This window comes from Acanthaster planci, linkage group LG20, assembly GCF_054643075.1.
Source record: "Acanthaster planci isolate LZ-2023a linkage group LG20, COTS_SCS, whole genome shotgun sequence".
Taxonomy (NCBI): Eukaryota; Metazoa; Echinodermata; class Asteroidea; order Valvatida; family Acanthasteridae; genus Acanthaster; species Acanthaster planci.
Genome location: NC_141796.1, coordinates 6,930,913 through 6,953,587, shown reverse-complemented (window position 1 = coordinate 6,953,587; position 22,675 = coordinate 6,930,913). Strand labels below are relative to the sequence as shown.

General features: G+C 40.6%; 1 protein-coding gene across 1 annotated transcript; it reads left to right on the top strand.

Moving 5' to 3' along the window:
- Nucleotides 1-242: 242 nt before the first annotated feature.
- Nucleotides 243-13,305, top strand: sergef (secretion regulating guanine nucleotide exchange factor). Its single transcript, XM_022233568.2, has 10 exons — nt 243-314; nt 3,048-3,177; nt 3,731-3,880; nt 4,552-4,631; nt 5,133-5,334; nt 5,827-5,898; nt 6,397-6,579; nt 7,001-7,185; nt 7,924-7,960; nt 8,519-13,305. Exons 1-10 carry the CDS (start codon nt 282-284, stop codon nt 8,677-8,679), a joined length of 1,233 nt encoding a protein of 410 aa, XP_022089260.1. The 5' UTR covers nt 243-281; the 3' UTR covers nt 8,680-13,305.
- The last annotated feature ends 9,370 nt before the right edge of the window (nt 13,306-22,675 follow it).

Genomic DNA, 22,675 nt, shown 5'->3' with positions numbered 1-22,675 from the left:
ACTGAAAAATCAGTTCTCGTTGAAATTAACATGCTATGAATATTCAAATTTTGTGTAATAAATGAAACTTCAATTTCTCATTGGTTCTTCATAGAATTTATCCATGAAATACCCATATTTGTTTTTATGGAAGACTTAAACAATGGAAACCTTATTTAAAGTTTTATTTTTGGAAAATTGCAACTAATAAAGTTTATTGCTTGATCGATAGGGAGATGTGATAGTCATGTGATCACATAATATTTGCATACTGGTGCCGAAAAGCACTGTGGGATGTCAACATGGCTGCCTCCAGTAGAAATCTGTTGGCCTGGGTACGTCTGTTTTGGTTTTTAATATTAGAACTTTTAGAAGTCACTTTGAACATTTCCATTCTCAATTGATGTCATTTCTATTTGCAGAAATTGTTGAAAAGTATGATGAACTAATTTTGGCTGCATTGTCCTGTTTAAATATGGAAAAGACTTCACATGCTTCATGAGCTAGCTGAGTCAGCTGGTCAGCTGAGGCTAGGCCTACTTGACATTTGATTGATCATGTCAAACACGGAACAGTCGACATGGTCGATGAGCTAGCGTAGGCTGTACCCTGGACCCAGATTTAACGTTAGTGTGGGGTTCGTCGTCCGCTGCGCTCCCGATCCCACATGGGAGCACAGCCGACGATAAACCCCACACCAAAGTTCTGAGGTATGAGCTGGCTGGACGGGCATGATACGGGAGTTGACCGTGCAAGCCTTAGTTAGGCTTAAGTTGATTTACCTGGGTACGAATCAGTGCTTTACAAAGAAAATTAATTAAAATGAGGAGCCACTGGGTCTTAGAAACCAAAAATTAGGCACCAGGTCAATTTTATACATAGGCCTATTCTCAAATACACAAGTTAGGCCTACATCACTGTCCTATACATGTAGGCTGACAATACACACAGAAACATTGTTTTGTTAACATGGTCAATTATCCGCAGGACAGTCAGGCTTTGGATTTTGTGCTTGTGGAATAAATAAAAAAAAATGGCAACAAAATATAAATAAAAAAAAAATCCTCCAAAGCCTTGATAAGAAAAGAAAAAAGATTCCTGCTTAGACCTATACAAAGAAGCCAACTTAAAAAAATGATTATGGTATAAAACATGAAATTTAGGCAAAAAAAAAATGGTCCTCACACGCCAGTGGTTTCAAGCCTTCCACATTGACCACTCGGTCACAAGCGTTCAGCAATCCAGGTAATTTTAAAATATATAAACCATCGTAATGATCAGCTATGTCATCACACTTGTGCAGTTCAGTGCAGTAACGATAGAAAATGAGAAATGCATTACAACTGCCGTAATGATAGCCACTTCGTTAAAAAAAACAGCTGAAAGAAAAGACAAGGCATGTTTGTTCTTTTTGAGTATTTCAAATTTTCATACCTGGGACCGGACAGGACCAAGGGAAGCTTGAAACCTTGGTTTAAAACTTACATTTAGGACTGGAACAACTTTATTGCACTGGAATTGTGGCATGTATAGACTGCCAGTGCATCTATTGAATACGCATGATACGTGAATGTCTTGGCTCCCCATACACACTCTATACAGCGTGTGACCATGAACCAGTCAATTAGCGTACCTAGTACCCGTACACCTGTACATGTATGTGTGTGTATATACATGTACCGACATGTATTAAGCTACATTGCAGCTTAATATGGGCTCATGCTGTGTATAAAGTACAGCAGAGAAAAAAAACGCATGATCAGAGACACATCACTCGGTACGGTGCACGTAGAAGAAAACTGGGCCGTGGTCTTTCATGAAATATGATTGACAAGGTGGGCGAATACTGGCCACAAATCATGGTCATTAATAGCGATAAGAATTAACATTTGGTCGCATATCATCATTTTTGGGCACAATTAAATGCCACTGTTTTGGTCTCACCGTACCCCGCTGGTACAAATTGTGCCTGGGGTGCTGAGCATGCTGGCCAGGTATGAGATGGTCCAGATTAGATTTTATTGGCGGATTTACTGACATGGCTGATAATCAGATCTATAGCCTAATTCCACAGTGACTCCACCATGTGTCTACCATATCTACCATCGGGGATCAGCCCTGTTATCAATGTTAGTCAGTCACCATAATTGCTGTTTTGTAGTCCTCACTCCATAGTCATGGCAGTTTTCTGGTCATGCTGGTTGTGAAAGATTGTTTTGTGGTAAATGGAATTTCAGATAAGAGGGGGGTGGGAGATTTTGTACCAGATGGACTGATACAGATACTAAATAGAAATGAACACATTGACTAGGAAATAAATTATCAAAGTAAACTAAAACTAAAAGGCAATCAGGAAAAAGTAATTCCATAATAACTGAGTAGACAATATAAGAAAGGGGGCCTGCAGATGTGATAATTGTTCTCTCTTTTCATATTTCATTGAAATTTACAACAAAAACATGATACGTGTAAAGGGATTTAACCATATTTGGTGTTCAGTTCAGTTTTTTTGTATTGCACATCTTTCTTTACATGTCTTAGAAGTTGACAATTCCAGATTTTATCCCCAATGACCCTCCCTGTGCTCCACCGTGTATAGATCGTTTGTGATAGTGAATGTGTTATGCCCAACTATAGCACATGTCCCAATTACTGTTGGGACGGTCCCAACTGCATGTTTTGTATTACATGTACACAACTGTCTTGGGATACACCATTTACTTTCCCATGAGAAAATGGTTCTTGAGAGGAGTATATGAATGCCTCATGAAAACTTCCCCTGTTGAAGATTTCTCAACTTTCTTGAGAGGTTTTTGTTGTTCATCAAAATTCATCAAGAATATGCCATCCTAAGCGTATTCCATGGAATCAAAAACTACATGTACATGTACATGTAGAGTGTGCAAGCAAGTGTTGCCAATAACACATGTAACATAAAAAGAGGAAAGCACGTGCTGGCACACTATACAACAGATGGGCTGGCCATATTGAAGCAAACTATGGACCAGTCCTATAGTTGGGGCAGAAGGAATGCCTTCAGAAGCTGACTCTCTTGATTCTGTCTGCAGGGGGCCAATAGTTTTGGGCAGTTGGCATTGGGGCACACGCGAGACTGCCTTATTCCAGAAGTGGTTGACCATCCACCAGAAGGGATCAAATTGCTCGCTGGCGGAGCAGGGCATACTGCTTTATTGACAGGTACCATATATGCAGGAAGACTTTCACCTACAGTGTACATGTATGCACTGTAGTCACAGATTTGGTTATCCACACCTTTAAAAATATTGGCTGGGCTATACAGTCCTAAGCCCATACAAATTTTGCAATTAATGGTGTTGAATTTTGAAGGACATTAAATGGGTCAGTTTGTTCACCCTAGACTCCATGGGCCTTTTTGCTGGGATACAGCCTCAGTCTGCACAAATCCTCCATTATTATGTCAATGTGTTCCTTGGAGGTGTAACTTCCAAGTGGTGTGTCAGTATGTTGAGGCAGCAAGCAGAGCCGATAAATTTCAGAATAATCTGGGCCTAAATTTATGAATGGCTGGGTGTAATCAACACGAGGTCCAGCCCACGATCTTGGCAGCCACAAATTGTTTTCTGTGTTTATTTGTAGCCTCAGTCCTTCAAAATCCTCCAAAGTTTCCAAACCGCCGAGAGGATTTTGGGCAGGTTTGTGATTTGGTTTTGCTTTCTAATTTTGTGTCATCTGTTCTAGGGGGATTTTGTCTTTTTGTGTTGTCCAACAGAGAGCGGCAAGGTGTTCATGTGTGGTAGCAATTTTAAGGGCCAGCTGGGATTGGGCCACACACAGAACATGCACCGGCTGGTTGAGGTGCCCGAGCTCCCATGCATTGCCAAGGTCGCATGTGGCTGGGACCACACGCTAGCAATAACAGGTAAAAGTTCATTGCAGAGATCCTTTTTGTGGATGTTGAAGCTAACAATAGGAGTTCCTAAATCTTAGCTTTGCCAACATGTACACCTGTAAAGTTTTGAGCTTCAGGTTTGTCAATTAAGTTCACTGAGGTTTGACTCGTTAAGCTGAGCTGTTTGCTGTTCCATGAATGCCCATAGTGAAATATCATTTACTTGGACCTCATGAGAATGGAGTAAAGATTATTATTATTAATATTCAGTTCTGGTAGTGACACCAAAGATTCCTCAAAAGCACCCAAGACACTGTAGCTCACAAGCCCGAAGAAACCTGTGGAGAGGAAACGAAGAGAAGTAGTTAAAGTTTTACAGGTGGGAGGAAAGCCCCAGAGGAATATTCTGGGCAAAACCCACGGAATCAGGGACTGAAAACCCAATCCACATGTCAACCGAGGCAGGAATCGAACCCAGACTACAGAGGTAGAAGGCGAGGAAAGAACCACTACGCCAACCAGATTTGAGGCATCAGAAGTTCTAATTCACAATTTTTGGACAGTCAAGTTATTCATGTACATGTACATATGGGGTAAATGAAGTGAGGCACCTGCCAGTTTTGGCCGGGCATTGAGTGTATGAGATGTTCAGTTACAGCCCACATTCATCCATCCTTGCTGTTCCTTTCTTTTTGTTGCAGATAAAGGACATTTGTTCTCTTGGGGGTCTAACATGTTTGGCCAGCTTGCCCATACAGCTAGGAGGCCTGCCAGAATTACGGTAGGTTTTCTTTGATAATTCAGGCTTGTACACTTTAGAATGAGAACACATCGAAACTTTAACATTAAAACAACAAAGGAAACTTTTATTTGATTTAGTATGGTATGTGTAATGTTAACATAACAAAGCGACTGAAGAGAATTCAGGAAGATAAGTCAAGTGAGCAACATTTATTGCATCTTGGCATTTGTCAGAAGACAAGCTCAATTGCATGTTGCCGTATAGAAATTGTGGGCCTCATTTGGTAAGTCCCATTCCCATTTGAACATGGCAAATTCCCAAAAAGAGAACACAGCAGCAGTTCAAAGTTAGTGTACTTTTCCTCCACCTTCCTGTGCTTCAGTTGTAAAGTATGTTACGTGAGACATGTAAACCCCGTTTCACGCATGGTGTACAAACGCACATGCAGTCACACACGAGTCAGACAGAAATAACTGCTGCACCACTGCACTATAACTACAGCTACATGTACATATTGCCTATGTACTCTTTTGTTGTTAGGCCTTTCCGTCAGGGCACGCAGTCATTGACATTGCGGCTGGCCTGAGGCACTCGCTGGCTGTCACCAAGGACGGCCGCGTCTGGTCCTGGGGGAGTGGGGTCAAGGGTCAGCTGGGTCGGTTTGACCAACAGGCCCAGGCAGGAGCCCAGGCAGGGGCGGAGTCACGCGCAGTGCCAGAAAAATCAGAGCAACCACAACCAGGTACGGAGCTTGGAATTGGCTCGGTTAATTGTTTCATTCTTTATTTCCTATGGAACCCTCAATCTTGTGGCCGCCTTCTGAAGAACCTTCCAGAATCTGCCAAATCGACCACGGTGCAAGAAACCAATGGCACATTCTTTGTACTTTTAATTTGAAGACAAACCAATTGCCCTAGAAATAGGAAGCAGTTGAGTTCCACTTCACTCAATCCTGTAACAGTGCAAAATTCCCACAAAAACCTCCTCATGTAGGGTCGAGAATTTGGAGTTGGAGCTTGTGTCAAGTTGCAGCATTACAAAGCTAACTTCAGATCAATCCAACTACAAGGTCATTGTACACACAATATACTCACGGGATGAACAAGGTAGTAATTGCAACAGTTGGTACATCATGTACAGTAAGCCCATACTTGGATGAGAAGTTGCGCAAAATCAAAATGGGCACTTTAATTAAAAAGAGTAACTTGTCCTCTGTATCCATTTTTTTTCACAGTCAACTTTGATGGGGACAAGGTCAAGATAATACAAGTTGCAGCTGGGGCCAACCACAGTGTGGCATTATCTGGTGAGTCATCCTGTAGCCATTGGATAAATACGTGCTCTGTTGAGGGCAGTGTGTGGCTTAATTACCTAATAGGGCTGGAGATTTTGCACCTTTAACATTTGGACTATGTGCCCGAAGAAGACAGATGATATTACTCAGCAGAATTATGTACTATGCATAATACAGATGAGAAGCAGTCACAAGTGATACATGATATGTATTTTGGCTGGTAACCGGTTGTTGCTAAGCAAGATCTTTTCTGTTCATAGGTAATGTTTGGCCTCAGGAAAGTGCTGTGTGATCACAGCAGAGCAAGACTGCATGAACCAACTGGTTTGAGCTTGCGTGTTGCAGAGTGTGCACTCCTCAAAGTTTTGTTTTCTTGTTGGTGTGGACCTAGGTATGCTCAGAGTTAAGTGTCTGTTTGAGCGTCCATCAGATCTGTCTCATCACAGGCACCTGTGTATACATGCATGTATCATGCTTGTCACAATTACGTAATTCTCTGTTTCTCCCCAGATGAAGGGATCATCTACGTGTGGGGGGAGAACAAACGAGGGCAGCTGGGTGAGGAACCGTCATCAGAGAGTGTTGCCAAGGCAGACACAAGTCCCCTCCCTAAGGCCCTGGACAGAGAGTTCTTTGGTGGGCGGTCAGTGCAGAGGATACACTCAGGATGGACCCACATGATTGCAGTTCTGGGTAAACTGGCCCTTTGTTGAAATGACTGTACACATTGTGTATTCGCTGCTCTGCTCATACCTACACTTTTGCAGTTGTTTTCATTCACTTGCTGAAGGGAAGTTTTCATGTTTTCAAACTTTGGAATTTTTTGACATCAAATTGAACCTGTCTGAACTTTCTCTTTGTTCTCACAGGCTTTCCTCACTGTAATATTGGTTAGTTACCAGGGAAATACCCATAGTTTCTTTATAGTTTACTTCATGTTTTGTAAGACGGTAAAGTATTCAGTGCCTCATCTTTACTGCATTATGTGGAAAGATTGATAGAATTTGGTAGCTTGGAGTGGAAGACTTTGAACAAGGAGCTGGTTTATTGCTATTGGCTCAGGTATTGGGGATAAGCATTGATTTAGAGTATGTATGCATGGGCCATTCTCCAGATGACAGAACCATAGTCGCGTGGGGACGGAATGACTACGGCCAGCTGGGCTGCCCGGCGAAACCTGATGATGGGGATGATGAGGAGGAGGCTGATGAGGGAACCAGTGAAGGCAACGGGGAGAGGAGTACCAACAGATACAGCTGCACCCCGGTTGAGGTGCCTGTCCTCCAAGGCTGTAGGCAGGTATGCTGACATTTGGAAGCTGAATTGATCATTAACAACTCAGCCACCTGCTCTTGAAATCTTGGACCTGCCGTCCTACAGTTGGTCATCTGTTTTCATTCATCGTTTGTGCGTGTTTGAAAAATTTGGAAAGGGATTCAAACTTCCAATTGTAAGAAATTTCAAACTAATTTACGCATTTTATAAAAAACAGGTAAAAAGTGCCAAGTACGTGTAAAAAGAATTCTGTTTTGGATTAAAATGTTGGCATTTCCCCCAAAACTCAACCAACCAACCAAACCAACCCAATCGAAACCAAACCCAACTAAACCATACAAACTTCCCAACCAAACCCGACTGGGCCTGTGGTGACCTGATATTATGTTAAATTGCTCCTATTCCCTCTTTGCATGCTGCCGCCATAGGCTTACAGAGCCTGTATCTGGCAGCTTAAAACACAATAAATATTGCTGGTTCAGTTGTTCGCGTGTATGTTGCTTATGTAATTTTGCATGTGCTGCATTAGTTGTTATTCCATGCGATTGGACAATGCAATTCCGACGCGATTGTACAAGCTGTCAGTTCGAGGCTCTGCATGTTTATTCGTGCAAACAGCAAATTGTTTAATAGAAATTGATTCATTTCAAAACAGTGAATTGTTTTCCTGACCCAATTTTTCTTGATATCTGGGATATCTTGGCATGAAAACATAGTCAAATAATGATTTAAGAGGTGTTTGACATGTACATTTCTTTTTAGATTGTGTGCGGGGCTGAACACAACCTGGCTATAACAGGTGGGCCTATTCAGTTTGTCACAATGTCTCTCTTTGGGCCTTGTTTTGGTTGTCGTTTACATGAATCATTCTTTGTTTCAATCCTTGGGTAGATTCAGGTGCGAACTATAGTTCGACCACTGATCAATTGCTTTTTAATGATGCACTTGTGTAGTTCCCAGGTACCGTTACACTCAAAGAACTCAACAGTATATGTTTCCCATTTCAGACACAGCCCAAGGATTGCCTTCTCCAATTTATACTTAGAGTCCATTATGGCCCACACAGAGTGGTCATGTTTAAATTGACATGATTTTGCTAAGAATCACATGCACCTTTATAGCTAGTGGCTTTTCATAGGTGTGTATGTTATTTCCAGCTGGACCCATACCATTTCATGCAGCCAATAGAAGGTTTGCATGGCTGCCATCTTACAGGCCAGTGCGATTGTTCCACAAGGTATGCACATTTTCCCACAGAACAAAAGAACTGCCCTGCAAGATGGCTACTATGCAAAGCCCCTATTCCTATAGGATTGCATCGGTTGACACCTGTCATTGGCTCTTCCTGCTGTTTCAGAGGACCAAGTTCTGCTGGCCTGGGGCTGGAATGAGCACGGCATGTGCGGGGACGCCCGGGTCATTGATGTCCACACACCCAAGAAGGTGGACACCCGTGTGGGTGGGAAACCAGTACTAATTGGGTCTGGCGCCGGCCACTGCCTGGCGCTGTGTGAGTAGGGGGCCCCTGACCAGGTTGCTTGCTGGTTTTTATGTTCGAGGGCTGTGCGGAGTTGAGGGACCATGCCAACATTCCCGAGTTTGGCCTGTGCGGTTCTGTGAGTAATGCACGACGACATCCGTTGTCTTCCCTACTTCTGCTTGTACTGCCAAAAATGTTACACAATTTTTAAATGCAAAACACCTGTACCACAGATTGTATCTACTAAAACCCTGAACCTCCCAGACCCTGCAAAATCCACTGGAAGTTGTAGACTTTCTAGGATTTTTGTGGAAAGTAAAATCAGTTGCATTCCATTGTATCTGATTTGATGCTGTTGAAAGTGTAAGGAATGTGTCCTGGGATTCTGCACAATGGAGGATTTTGGAGGATTTAAAAAGGTGCCTAACCGAAATGCACAGGTAGTAAGGGTCAGTGGACATATACAAATGGGATACTCTGTTTGTTGGTTATACTAAATGCCGAAACACCTTGAGGACCCATATGGTGCAGAGAACAGTTTTTAATAAGAGAACAATGTGTCTTACTCCAGTTAAGTGAAGTCACTTGCATGAAAGAGAGGTGTGTGCCCAGACTTTGCCATGAGGTTCCAAACACACTCCACAAAAACCAATTGTTGGTTGCATGCAGTGAATTCACCTTTAGCAGCCTGTTTCGGGGAGCCATTTCGCCTGAGGTTATGTGAAACTCCTTTTCTTTTTCAGACATATTTGTTCCGTTTCATATTAATTCATCATGTTATCTTTCGCTTTCCTGGTTGGTACAAGTAGCTGTGGTGGAAGGCAATGAAAATCGAGTCGTTCTGTTGGTGACTTTAGCCACTATTATTGTTAAGTTTTTCTTGTTGCATTTATTCCTCTCTGATATCTCATTTTTTTCATTTTTGTATTTATCCCTTTGTTTATTATTACTGAAGTACACATTTTCTATTTTGTTTTAACTTTTTTGCACTTTTTTTTCATCTTTATAATGATGGGCTTAGATAAGTCAGGTAACAGTTGCGAGGCCCACCGGACATGCACTGGCCTCAGAGTAACAAGGGCTGCTAGGAGACAAAAGTCTGAGAATAGGAGAAAGTGGTCTTTCTGAAGACTTACCGCAATTTGTTGCCACTGACTTTCTTGGTCACTTGCGCGTAAGCTTCTGAATTTTTGTGGGTACATTGATCCAATAGCGGTGTTATACAAGCACAATGGCACCATGCTACAGATTTCCCCTTGAAGATTATTTGTGAGTGAATCAGCTACCTGCTGCAGGTCTTGTTGGTCCAAGTTATTCAAGGGTGCCTGCCCGCTGTCAAGACAAAGTTCACTATGCCGTCCGGTGGGGTCACCATGGCAACTAGGTGTCATACGCTGTGGGGATATCTTTTCTACCCACCTTTTGACTGAAAAGATAACCAAGGAGTTGTAAGGGAGGGTGAGGAGACAGCCAATGAGGTTGCAGTGGCGTGTCCAAGGAAATTGGCAATGCTAGCAACCAGTTGCCTTCTTACAGGGAGTACCATTGATTCGGGCAGTTCCCATAGTAATGGGGGTAATATAGGAGTCGGTAAGAGAATCATAGGATACAGCTCCCTGCCTGGGATCATTTGCTTGTTTGAAGTTCCAGTTTAAAACACGATAAAACAGTTACATTCACTGCAACTTACGGCCTGAATTGATTATTAATTGGTCTTAAGGCCTGAATTGATTATGCAATGTGCATTATATTGTCATCTTTGAATACGCGCACTTGACAGTTGTGAAGATATTTATTTTAATAAACCTTGTACATCATGCAGTTCAAATATTGAAATTAAAAACCAAAGTAGGAGGAGAAAAAAAGCATTTTCTACAGAAGCGGGGCAATACAAATCTTCAGTGGTTTCAGTTTCACTGCGATTTTCTGATCTCTTGCCAGTAACTGACGTCCAAATTTTATTTGGGTTTTTTATGTCCAGTGGTGTTGGCAGACCAACTCATTTTCTTGTTTGCTTTCACTTTCTTCACATTTGTGTTGTTAATTAAAGTATATACTCCCTTGTGAAGTTAAGTATTCAAAAATTACCCCTCCAAAAATGCTTTAATTGCTTATAAAAAAGTAAACGTATCTACAGATGGAAATTCAGCTGAATTATGCAAAACAGGATTGATTGATAGCGCCCTCATTGACAAGTACTACGAGTAGTTCAAATGTTTCCCATTCTGTTGTTGGCTTCACATACTTTAATGTTGGGATTCATTAATTGTTTTAGCACGATGAATTTTCGAATGTATCCTAAATTTTTGTTAACATGACTTTAAATCACTTTTTAAAATTGAATGTTCATTATTATTTCCCAATTTTTTATTTACAATGTATAAACAGTTTCTTTAATTTTGTTGAATAATATGGACGATTCACAATAGGGTGCCTCCAAGAGTTTGCAACTCGTTGACCAATCACAAGACCCAATGCACGTTTGGGAAGGGTCGACAGATTTCGCTCGTTGTGATTGGCCAACGCGTTGCAGACTATCTTGGAGGCGCACTGTTGTGAAACTCCCGTATTATGGGCTGTTTCCCAGTACTCAACTTCGTCTCCGTCTCAGGCTTCTTTCCCAAAACCAATACCCAATTTTGGGCCTGAAGCGTTAAAATTAAATTGGATTACTGTTATTTTTGGCTCTCTTGCATCTTATTTGATGTTTTGTGGCATATTAGACTAATTACTGCACTTGCATCTTCAAAGTCAGCTAGTTAAAAAACAGTTGAAGCCTGAGACGGCCGTGAATTGTCTTTTGTTGAGTTTTTTGTGGAGAATTGTTCTAAAAATTCCAGTTTATTCAAAATTTTGGGTTGTCAAGTTTTTGAGCTTTTTTGACCTATATATTTTGGATGGGAGATTTACCGATGTTACTTCACGTTGCTATAAGCTTCATAATGTGAAATATTTTATTTACGTGAACCACACCTGCATTTTGTGAAGAGGATAGGGAGCAGGTGTCACTTCATCAAATGCAAGCCGGATGTTCAATGTTCATACCATCGAGATAGAGTTGTCTGGGTTCGAAAAACCTGTTTAGCAAGTTTGGAAAAAGAGAGGCTGGGGTACTTCTAAAGAGCAAGCTGGGACATACATCAAATAAAATAGAAAAAAGTCTATGGGACAGTAAGTCAAAGGAGGGATATTCGCGGCGAGAAGTAATAAATTGACAATTATAGTTTCATATTAAAATTTGTTTGCGTAAGCGGGGGGGTGTTCCAAGGATACAAAGTGGACACCTTGTTGAACACTTACTTTTATTTGGCCAGTATTTGTAAATATGTGGACAACTCAAAATTGTCTACGCCTAGCGTGGTCAGTTTATCGAAGTATACTCTTAAAGTTATTTAACCTTTCATCATGCATCCATGAATTCGGTCCCAATTTCCATAAATTGACTGTGTCTGCTTTTACATATTGTAGCTCAACACATGAAGATACAAAGTAGGCTTTCGTGCTTCATTTGTTGTTTTACACCAAACAGCCTCAGTTTCATCACAGTACATGTACGCGTATTTAGATTTGAAAGTGTTCAAAGAGGCATTCGTAGGTGGAAAGCCGCTTCATTACAATTCAGCTTAAATGCCCCCTTTTCTGCCATTGCATGCATTCAAAGAATTTTATTTTGGGTAAGTATTGCTTACTTGCTTGTCAGTTTTGTTTCCTTTTGTTATTTTCACACATTTTGTGCATGCAAACAAGGTCTTAAGTTGTGCTCTTGCACAGTTTAGCGGGTCATGCTCATTTTTTGTGCAAATTTTGTCTTCTTTTTCCCACGTGATTTTCGCATGTGCAGTACTAGCCGCTTACCCAATTTACACGTGCATTTGTGTTGCGCAGAAGCAAAAGATTGAAGATCGTGCAGCTTGAAATTTGAGTGCATCCAAAATGCGCCTTTACCCCTTTGGCAATTTAATCTGGAACCTTTCTTGCACTTACTGCCGAGTCTACAGTTAGACTCATTTGGGAAACCCACGATGTTTGCCGCGTGCATTGTGTGACGTTTGTTTCACGGAGAGTCAACAACATGTTTTTCTCAACAGCAGTCAGTTGCCCTACGATACGCACATACTGCCCGCTTCCATCGTTTTTAACTGAAGGAGAAAGATACTAAATTAAAATTAATCCAGACTCCCTGGCCCTGGTATAGATAAAAATGCTGACTAGACCGGAAACCGCTAGTTTCTGCCGTACTTATGCATTCGCCTATGAAATCTCACCAACGACATGTTACGTTGTGGGTGCATCCCTGAAAAACACCTGGGGAAAGAAAGTGAACCTATAGTTCGTTATAAGAGTCATCAAATTATGATATAGGTCAGTTTATATGATTAAAACGTCTTGCCCCCACGGGTTTATATTATGCAGAACCTGAAAGTGAGAAAAACCAGGTTGTTACATAGTTAGGCCTACGTACACCAGAGGTGATATGAATCTGAGCGAAAGCATTGTTAATAATCTGTAGTTAACCGTGAGCAACTTCTGTACCATACAATGTATAGAGAAAGTACACATAAATCAAGAGTGGATATCACTTGTACCATGATTGTATTATCTTCATGTATTGAATTCAATTTAAATATGTATAATAAAAAGGCATAGTCTCATTCCACTCTCAACATTCACACAGTCCTGTAGTGTTATTCATGCTTTTGAGCATGAGCGACAAAGTATAAAGCCAGATATGGGTGAGCTGTTTGCTTTAGGTAATTCAATTTGGATTCCAATTATTTCATATACATGTACAGTCCATCCAATACCACCTCCACCACTTTCCCAAACATGGTGTGGTACCAGCACATATAAAAAACATACAATTTAGTAGGTAATCCAATCCAAATTTGTAGTAAGCATGCTCAAGGAGAACACCCAGGAAGCTGAAGTAAGACAACTCAAACCCTGTATTTGGCGGAAGTCAAACCACAAGAGACCCCAATCTTTCACCCATAAGCAGTACTGGAATTGGCCCATTCGAAACAAAAGACTGAATTTAACCCAGATTGAGCTGATTGCAACCAGACATAAATCCGGAAATGTCAAACGCTGTGATAAGTGAAGTTTACTTGACATAAATGTGGATGATTAGTTGTAAGAAGGGTTCATAGCCTGAACCACGAATGGCTTGCTGGTCGTCCGTTTCGGTCACCACTCTTGGAAGTTCTCTTGCATTTTCACCAACGTCATTTTGCCTTTAATAGGCAATATTAGTGGGATTTTTCATGATCCATCAAGCGAGGCTTCGCCCGAAGGGCGGCAGACGTTCAAGTGTGCTATATTTTCCCCGCAGAAGACCACGGGGATTACGGAGCATAAGAATCCTAGAGTTCAATGTACCATCAAGGGAGAAATATTCATGGTCGGACAACCAGCTCGTCAGCTGTAACGAGCACGAGGCGAGTAGGCCTAAACTTTGTCCCAGGTGTACGCCATTGCCTTCAATTTGTGAATTAGGCTAGCAATCACCGCACCCCACCTGAAGTGTCTTCGCATGGATGGTGGAGGCAACTTGTCCGATTCAGTGGACCTAAAGACGACCCTGAGCCGGCTCTGGGATTATGTTGGAACTGGAAGAATCACCCGTTCATTGTTACTTTCAATGTTCTGGGAAAAAATGTGGTAAGGCCAGAGCTCCTATTACATGTACATGTCCTCGATGCCCACCATGCGCCGATAGAGCCATGTTGTTGATTACTTACTTTAGGTTGCAAAGATTGTGGTGAACTATGCAACAAAACGTTGTTGGTACTCTTTGGATTTGCCCGGGCGATTCCATCAATGTCTATTTTCTTTAGAAACAGACTCGGGCACAAAAAAGGGCATTTTACTGTAACTCGTTTACTTCTCCCGTTGAAGACTCAATAGGCTTATCCCAGGAAGAATGTATAGACACGAGTGTGAATGGGATCAGAGTGCGTGAAGGGTCGGTCTAAGCTTCACGGGCGTCCATTTTACTGTGTACACTGAAAGAAATGCTTTTTCCCCCAAAACTACTGCCTACCTGCGGGACTTTGTCAAGTTTGTCAATTTCTTTTTCGGAAACATTATCAGTCAAGATCCTATACCCAGCAAGAAATGAGACCGAGGGGGTACCCCCGCCAACATGTCCAATCCCTAAACACATTCCAGACTATTGTTACTTAACACATCCCCCCCCGAGATGTATGAAAGGAATTCCCCAGATTCCTGCGAGACAATGACCAACACAAAGCAGGGGGGTTCTCTCCGTCTCATACCTTGCTACATTATGCAAGATCCAGCGACACTTATGAGGAGATTCATGTCGCTTCAGGGTATTTGCATAACAGAACTACCGACCATTGACTTGTGGGCTAAATGTACAGTGTGTCTGGGGAACTTGCGAATAACCCTGCTGATGAAGTCACAGTACCCGGCGTACAATCGGGAAGAAACCTGAAGGTTGACCGAGGGTCCCATGTGGTTCCTTGATCGGACTTCAATGCCGGTAGAGGAACAGAATGAAATCAAGACTGTCTTCGTAGAATTGTGACTAATTCAAGCAGTATATAGGGCTTGCGTAGTTTAGGCCCAGTGGTGAAAAAAAAGGATAAATATTGGGGTTAACCGTGGAGGGAATCCTAAAGGACAGGCCTACCTTTTTTCAGTCTGTTTCCTGGGATCGGAAAAGATCAATATTTGAGAGGTTATTTGATTTAATGCCCAAATCTGAAACCTTCAATTTGATTTATGCAAGAAAAAGAGCTCACTTGAACGCGTTACCAATGTGGGCCTAAGTATCGTGACTCTCATGTCATTCGATAATATATTATCTAGATGCTACGAACATGGCAATGTGCTTCAAACGCCTTGTTTATTAGCGTTGGGTATACTCGAATCGGGATTTTAAATTTCTGCCAAACTGACAGACGGAGCATACACGTCTAACAACTTGTCATCAGGCTACCTTTGTGCCCGTAATTATAATAATGTTCCAGTATATAGCTTTGTGTACAATGTTCGATAAGCTTAAAGAAAGCAACTAGACCCTGCGTGCTTTGTCAAAAAGCGAGACGGTTGGGACGACGTTCAACTGGAGCAGCTCGTGGAAACTAATCGAATGCAGCGTTACGGAGTAACGTGTGGTTTCCCTCAGACTTGTGACCTTGATTTTGTCCCCTTCTCCCCCGTACCTACGGTGAATATATACTAAGGCTGGTTTTTGGAAATATATTATTCTACTGGCATTTTCTTTCATTCTCTCACTGAAAGCAAACCTAGGAATAGCCAAATTGGCAAAGATATCGCAGACAAAAATCTAATTGTCCAAATGTGAATCTACTTTGGCTTTCGCAAAGCTGGGTGGACAAACAGCACGTTGCGAGTGACTCCAGCGAACAATATTTTGTATGGATAGGACAGGTTTATCAATTTGCCTAAAAAGTAATTGTAAACCAGAAAACGAGCATCTAGGGACTAGATGTCACGGCCAGTTTGCATTGCATTAGATGCAAAAATTGATACGTGAATCAGATTTCAAACTTGAGAGAGAGGCACAGCAGTTTGCTGAACCGGCATTCCTTTTCATCTGTTTTCAACTCGATTTGCTAGCTAGTTTTGCTGCGAAGGTAGGATTCATTTTACAAATGCTGATGCGGATCTTTTCATCTGCGCTTTTGTTTATACCCTACTCCACGCATTAAAGTAATTTTGACAAGATGCATGCCGAAACTAGCGTGAAAAAGAGCAGTGGTAGGCCTATAGGTCGCAACTAGTACAAAACGAATATTGCAAAACCTCTGTGAATTTTTTATTCTCTTCCGAATGATCTTTTGGTAGAAGCTTAAAAGCATATAAATTAAGTACTTTGGTTCCTATTTTATTACTTTTTCAATTTCGGTTCTCATTTCTGACATAGGCCTATGGTAGGCCTATGGTAATGAAAATTAAGTTTTTTTTACTCCCAGATCCTGTTTTAAGCCCCACCAACAAGGGGGCATTGCAGAATTGCTAAAATGTAGGCCTATACGAAGATCAGGAAATCGAGCTTTGCAATATTACTCCCCGTGGCATACAACGCGTAACTATTCCCAGGGGAGCGAAGGTGATCCCCTGACTATATACAGGGGCCTGGTTGCATGCTAATACTATACGATTAAGTTCAAAAGGCGAAGTCATATGGGCAGGTAGTGTTTTGTTTTTAACCTAACCAGCAATTATGCATATATAGTATACAGTATAGGCCTAACCAGGAACATGTAGATTAATATCGGTTGTAGAGACAAAATTTACAAGCCAGCAACGAGTCAAAAAGGTCAGCAGACGACGTGGTCATCAGGCGTCGTTTTCACTCAGTAGTCGGGAGGTTTCTCAGAACAGCTGTTCTCGCTTTTCACTTTCCGGTACTCGTTTTGAATCGCTGCCTGCAACAAATTGGAGGATACACAATGCACTTTCGTTGAAAACGGGAAAAATGCTTATTTTCTGCCAATGGGAACTGGTACGTGCTTAACCAACTCCAGCTTCCGGTTCTCGTTTTGTCAGAACCATGATGACACTTGGGCTTAAACAAAGTCGCAAAAACGCCCAATCAATGACCAAAGCATGAACATTTTTCAGATTGCGTAGGCGAAAACGCGCCCCTGACAGAGCTGAACTGATGCGCGCGCAGAGTTGTCTTACAAAAGGTCAAGACCGAGGCTACTTCCAGAACCCTCGCGCCGCCCGCCTATGGGGATCTTACATGCCACCGCCTTGTCACGTTCTACAATTTTCATAGTCTAATCTCTACTTGAAACCACCCCAAGTAGCACTCATGTGGGATTCATCTTTGTGTTCTTCAAATTATATTGTTGAAAAGTCACACTGAGATATATACAACAAATTTCACTGATGCAACATTCCCCCTACAGCATTAATCGTTCTTAGGTCTCCTCATTCATCCACGTTTGTTTTCACAAGAAAGAGACCGCATAACGTTTTAGGGTTTTTTTACATGCAGTTTAATTTATAACTTCTTAGTCGGGATCACTTGATAAATTTCTTGTCAACAAATGTCAAATAAGACCTTAGAATTTGAAGTTTATTTCATAAATTATCATTTATGGTTATTACTTATTTTGGTGTCCTTTTTGTCTTAGTTTTTACGTATAAGACCACCATTAAATAATTCCAAAATAAATTTCCTTCGGCACGCAAGTACACCAAGTTGTACCAACCATCGTCTATTAGAGATATTCCGAACCAAGGGTCGGTTTTTGGCATGATATTTTTCTTTCAGTTTCTAAAAATTTTAATGTCAGTATCTATTTCACAAAGGCCTTTTTTGAGGGGATTTTTTTATAATGAGGTAAATGAAAGAGAACTAATCGCTAAATCAAGTCTTACAGGTTGATTCCAGGGTTCCAGAAGCGGCATTTCAGCTTTCATGCCCTGTTGCTGTCCCCGAATGACCTCTGACATGCTCCACTTTGGGCATGCGCTGCTGGAATACCGAACAGTCATACGTCTAAAATACATTAATGAGCCTGAGCCTTCGGTAAAAGAATGTTGAACCTGTCACTGAACAACTGTCTATTTACTTCAGAAAAACCACGGGCTTGGGATTATGTATTCTCTGTTGTTGGAACTTCGTCCTGGAATAATGCGTAGATTGGAATAGGACTAGAATGCGTGAAAAATTGCGAGCGTTCAGAAACGAAAGCTGTGTCCCTGTTTCTTGATCCTTGATGAAATTGAACTTGTACCATGGCGGAGTGGCGCTCGGTAGGTTATGTTAGGGAGGTCATATAATGAAGTATGACTTGGTGAAGTACGGGACAGTTCTTGGTCTTCTGTTCCTCTTGATTTCTTTTCAAATAAAGTTTGTTTGCACTTCAGTTCTGCCCTTTCTCCTTCCTCGAATCCCCGAGAAGTGTAAATGAGAAAGACCGCGTGTCTTTTACCTCGACCCTTTTCATGCATTTTCGTCAAATTCAAACACGGCTCATTCAACACTGAGCGCTGTTTAGTTGAGTGAAACAGCTTAAAACAATAAAATAGGGTTGACTGTCTTAAATATTCACGAATGCTATTTTATTACAGGCTCTTCAGTTTGTTTAAGAAATGCAGTCTCTATACAAGATAAAGTCAAGTGCGTATTGCCATTTATAACCAGTTGAATACGATACCTTTATACGACACTAAGTAGAACATTACACCCATACATATTATATCTATTTGCTGAAAATTCATTTCGTTCTATATGAAATACGAAGTGCAATGTTGAATGGTGAAGTATCAGGTTTGGAGCCCCGAGTTACACACTATTACTTTGATTCCACGAAGTCTTTGGTATTCTTTAAATTTATCCCTCAAGGATTCATTTTATGAGCAAAGATTCATTTTAGACGGACTTCAGTTCCAGTTGACCTTTTAAAAATTAAATTCTGAAAGGTAGCCTACTTTACAATCCGTCAGGAGCGCCAAAAACATCGCCAAAAATTCCCTTAGAGCAGGAAATGCTTTTTCTCCAATGTTCAGAGATTGCACCTTTAAAACCTATAAAGCCTATTCAAACACCTAGTTTTAGTTACCTTTTAAATAAATAAAACTAAATACTAGATGAGATAGTTCTGCCTCGCATAAATCCTCAAAACTTCTGGCGCTTGGAAAAACCTTTTTGATAGCTCCGCAAGTTTGGCTGTCTATATTTATATTTATAAGCAAACTGATGACAAAAGCCACTCTTCGGCCTTTTGGCCTTCGAAAACAGAATATACCGTGACGTTATTAGGTAGGTAGCAGGCAAACAAGAGGAAGAATTGTGGAGTGAATACTAAGTCTTTATTTTTCGCTTCAACAGCTGCATAGTTTTTTGTTAATATCAAAGGAACACCGCCAACATTTATTGCATTGTTTAGAAAACAGACACCCACTTAGGTTAGTGTTGAAAACTGCACCTGTCCCAAATTGCAACGACCAAGTTTGTGGTTTAAATTAATTAACTGTTTATAGTTACCAGCCAGAAGTCCACATTTCTGTTGTTGCTAATGTGGTTTAATTACTCCAAACATCAAAATGACAATCCGAAGTGAACCGATTAGGTGTAAGAAATGATGATTATATATAAACGAACTTACCGTAGTCCTTTTTATCCCCCGTAACTTAATGTAAACTATGCCACCACGTGTGGACCGCCTTGGCCATAATGATCGCATATAATGTTCCCACGGGCAGCTTCGACCACGTGCAAGCGCACGTGCGAACGCTGCATACTGGTCTAGTTTATCTTATATAGGTATATCATCATGACAACTCTATGCACTCATTACCATCACAGTAGATCATAGGTCCAGCAAAATCTTACTTTTATTTCCAGTGGGTCAATTGGGCGAAGATTTCCGTGCGAAAATGGCCCATTTACAAATCCGAATTGCTCTTCTCTGTGTTCCTGCGACCATCTGTTTTAGTTGGAAAATCCCATTTCTAGGTCTTACAGCACCCATGTTAAGTTCATTCCAACCTAGAATTATGTAAGTTTGATCTGCACAAACGTAATGCCAAATGTAACCTGACAATCACACTTTCTGACTAGTTTCAGAGTTATTTTGAATTTGGTTATTTGGACTTGTGCACTTTGCTAAAGGTGTCGTTAATATTATACCAAGAGATGTGCCCTAAAAATGACTTTTCGAATAGAACCCGGACTCCGGGTCTACCCTGACTTTTTGCTGCCCAACAACGGTGTCATTTTGATTCAAATAAATTATCGTCATTACTCGGAAAAGGGTAGAAAAATTGGCAATGTTACATATCCAGATTTCTGCTCAAATATCCCTGAACTTCCTATTTACCTCGTGTTGATAACTTCCTTTTTAAATCAGTTATTAATCCCTTTTCAATGGCAGGTGGTAATGGCGGAGTAATTGCCATTGCGGTTGTCGTTGGCGTCTTGGTACTGTTCGTCATCGGTACTTGCTTGGTATTTCGCAACATTTGTCTAGCTAGACGATTGCCCAGACGGGATTCCAGACCCCATCGCGATCGCCCGTTGTTCTCTCTGCCAAATAGGAACTACTATCGGGTACATTATCAGATGCATTTTAATAACTAATAATTTATTCATCAGGCAGCATGAAGCCTTCTCGCTCGGTTTACATTATACATATAAAAAAACCCAAAATTTACAATTTGAAAGCACATAATATTAATTTTAAAATAGAAAAATTAAACCAACGTTATAGAAACAAGACACGCTATCAATTAAAATTGTCAAAACACGAGATAACAATATGCGAAAGCAATTTTGTTTAAGCTGAAGTTGACGTAATCTTCCAGACTTAGTAACGTTAAAGAATGGTCGATTGACCATCTGATAATAAATTATCCTCTAGTCAAAAAAACTCAAGTCATTTAAACAATGGAAGGAAAGAAAAAAGTGATTCGCCCTGGGCATGTATCTTTAGATGGTTTAATCGACTGAGTAAGTGGTTTTCTCCCGCACTAGTAGATAAAGCTATTTTCACGCCTTTACTGATACATGGCTCATGGGAATTTGGATTGAATTAAAAGGAGTTAAGTACCAGGCCCAGTTCAATACTAACTGACGCATGCACCTCATAAATGACTGCACTTGGTTGTATAAACATTATCCCCAGTTTCCAAAGATTTTAACACTATCATTCTCTTCTGATACTTCAAACCACTACACAGTTGTCCAAAAATTAGCATTTCAGGATAAATACGTTTTGTAACTATTTTCATTTACCCTCACAGCTGCGGAAAATGGACCAGGAACGCTTTAATGACGGATTTTACTACTAAAACTGTGAGCCACCGACAGAATACAGAATTCTACTATTATATTCAGCAGCAAGAACGTTGTCAACAGCAGTGATCCTATATTGTTGAACAGTGCTATTGGCTTTGATTTGCCTCACACCCTGGCTCTATCCGGCCTGAGTGTGTTCTAGGCTCGTTTCCCATACAAAAGTATATATCACGCCACTTAATTTTAATAGGCCCCTACGCTTTATGTAATATTGTCGGCTATTAGCTGTATTACTTTCTTGCACATGTTATTTTTTGCGAAGGGTCGATGGTAATTTTCCACACTGCTAGACGAAATTTGTTGAAATAAAAGTGACATGCCACTTCTACTTCTGGTGTAATTTTGAGAGGTTAATGTATTCAGACGTAAATAGTTTATAGCAAAGGATGTCAAGGTCATCTGTTCAAAGCATTGTGTAAATGATATGTGTTAATGTACACAGTGTTCCTTTTGGGCTTTTTAACCCTCAGCAATTTATACCTATTGCAATCTATACAAGTTGTACATTTATAGACACCAAGCATATATAATATCTGTAAATTTGCACAACTTTTGCATGGACAAACTTCGTCCTTGGTATTTTGTGCAGTGGTCGCTGTGTATAGGTCACTGTGTATTAAACTTTAGAGTCTAAAGCGTGACTTTTCCTGCCCTTTTAACCTTGTAATTTTTATTTTAGTATTATTAAAAATTACTTCAACAGGTGTTTTAATCGTGAGGCATTTCCCATGCTTCTTCATGGCACTTCGACGTCAACAGCGTAACTGAAAAACTACGTCGAATCATAAAATCAAATACAAACATCACTTTTCTCTTGGCGTTAAAAAAAGACAGAAAGCAAACAAAAAATACAAATTCTGTGTATTTTTTATCCAATCTACTTGTCATTTATGAAGCTGAATATGGTGAATCTCCATAGATGTTGCCAAGTAACATCTTATTGACATGTTACCGTATAATTTGACACCTTAAAACATAAATAGAAAGATGGTCATTTTAATTTCTTTGATTAACGGGCGTTTTGAGAAAACCTTATGCATAATGCTTATATTTTAATACACAAGTTTTGAAATAACTTTTTAAAAAGTACTTGGCTTGGTTTTTGTGTTTTAAACGGTAAACGTTTTCATTCTGAATGATCTACGGCGTAGTCGATAGTTTTTACAGTAACGCAAAGTGATTAATTAATTGGAATGAAGAAATGGTTTGAATTTGAAAGGAAC

What these genes read in the sequence shown, in the direction of transcription:
- sergef (XM_022233568.2), top strand. Translation starts at nt 282, where the DNA reads ATGGCTGCCTCCAGTAGAAATCTGTTGGCCTGG. An exon ending in CCACACGCTAGCAATAACAG is followed by an intron (nt 3,881 to 4,551) that starts GTAAAAGTTCAT and finishes TTTTTGTTGCAG; the next exon opens with ATAAAGGACATTTGTTCTCT. An exon ending in TCCTCCAAGGCTGTAGGCAG is followed by an intron (nt 7,186 to 7,923) that starts GTATGCTGACAT and finishes ATTTCTTTTTAG; the next exon opens with ATTGTGTGCGGGGCTGAACA.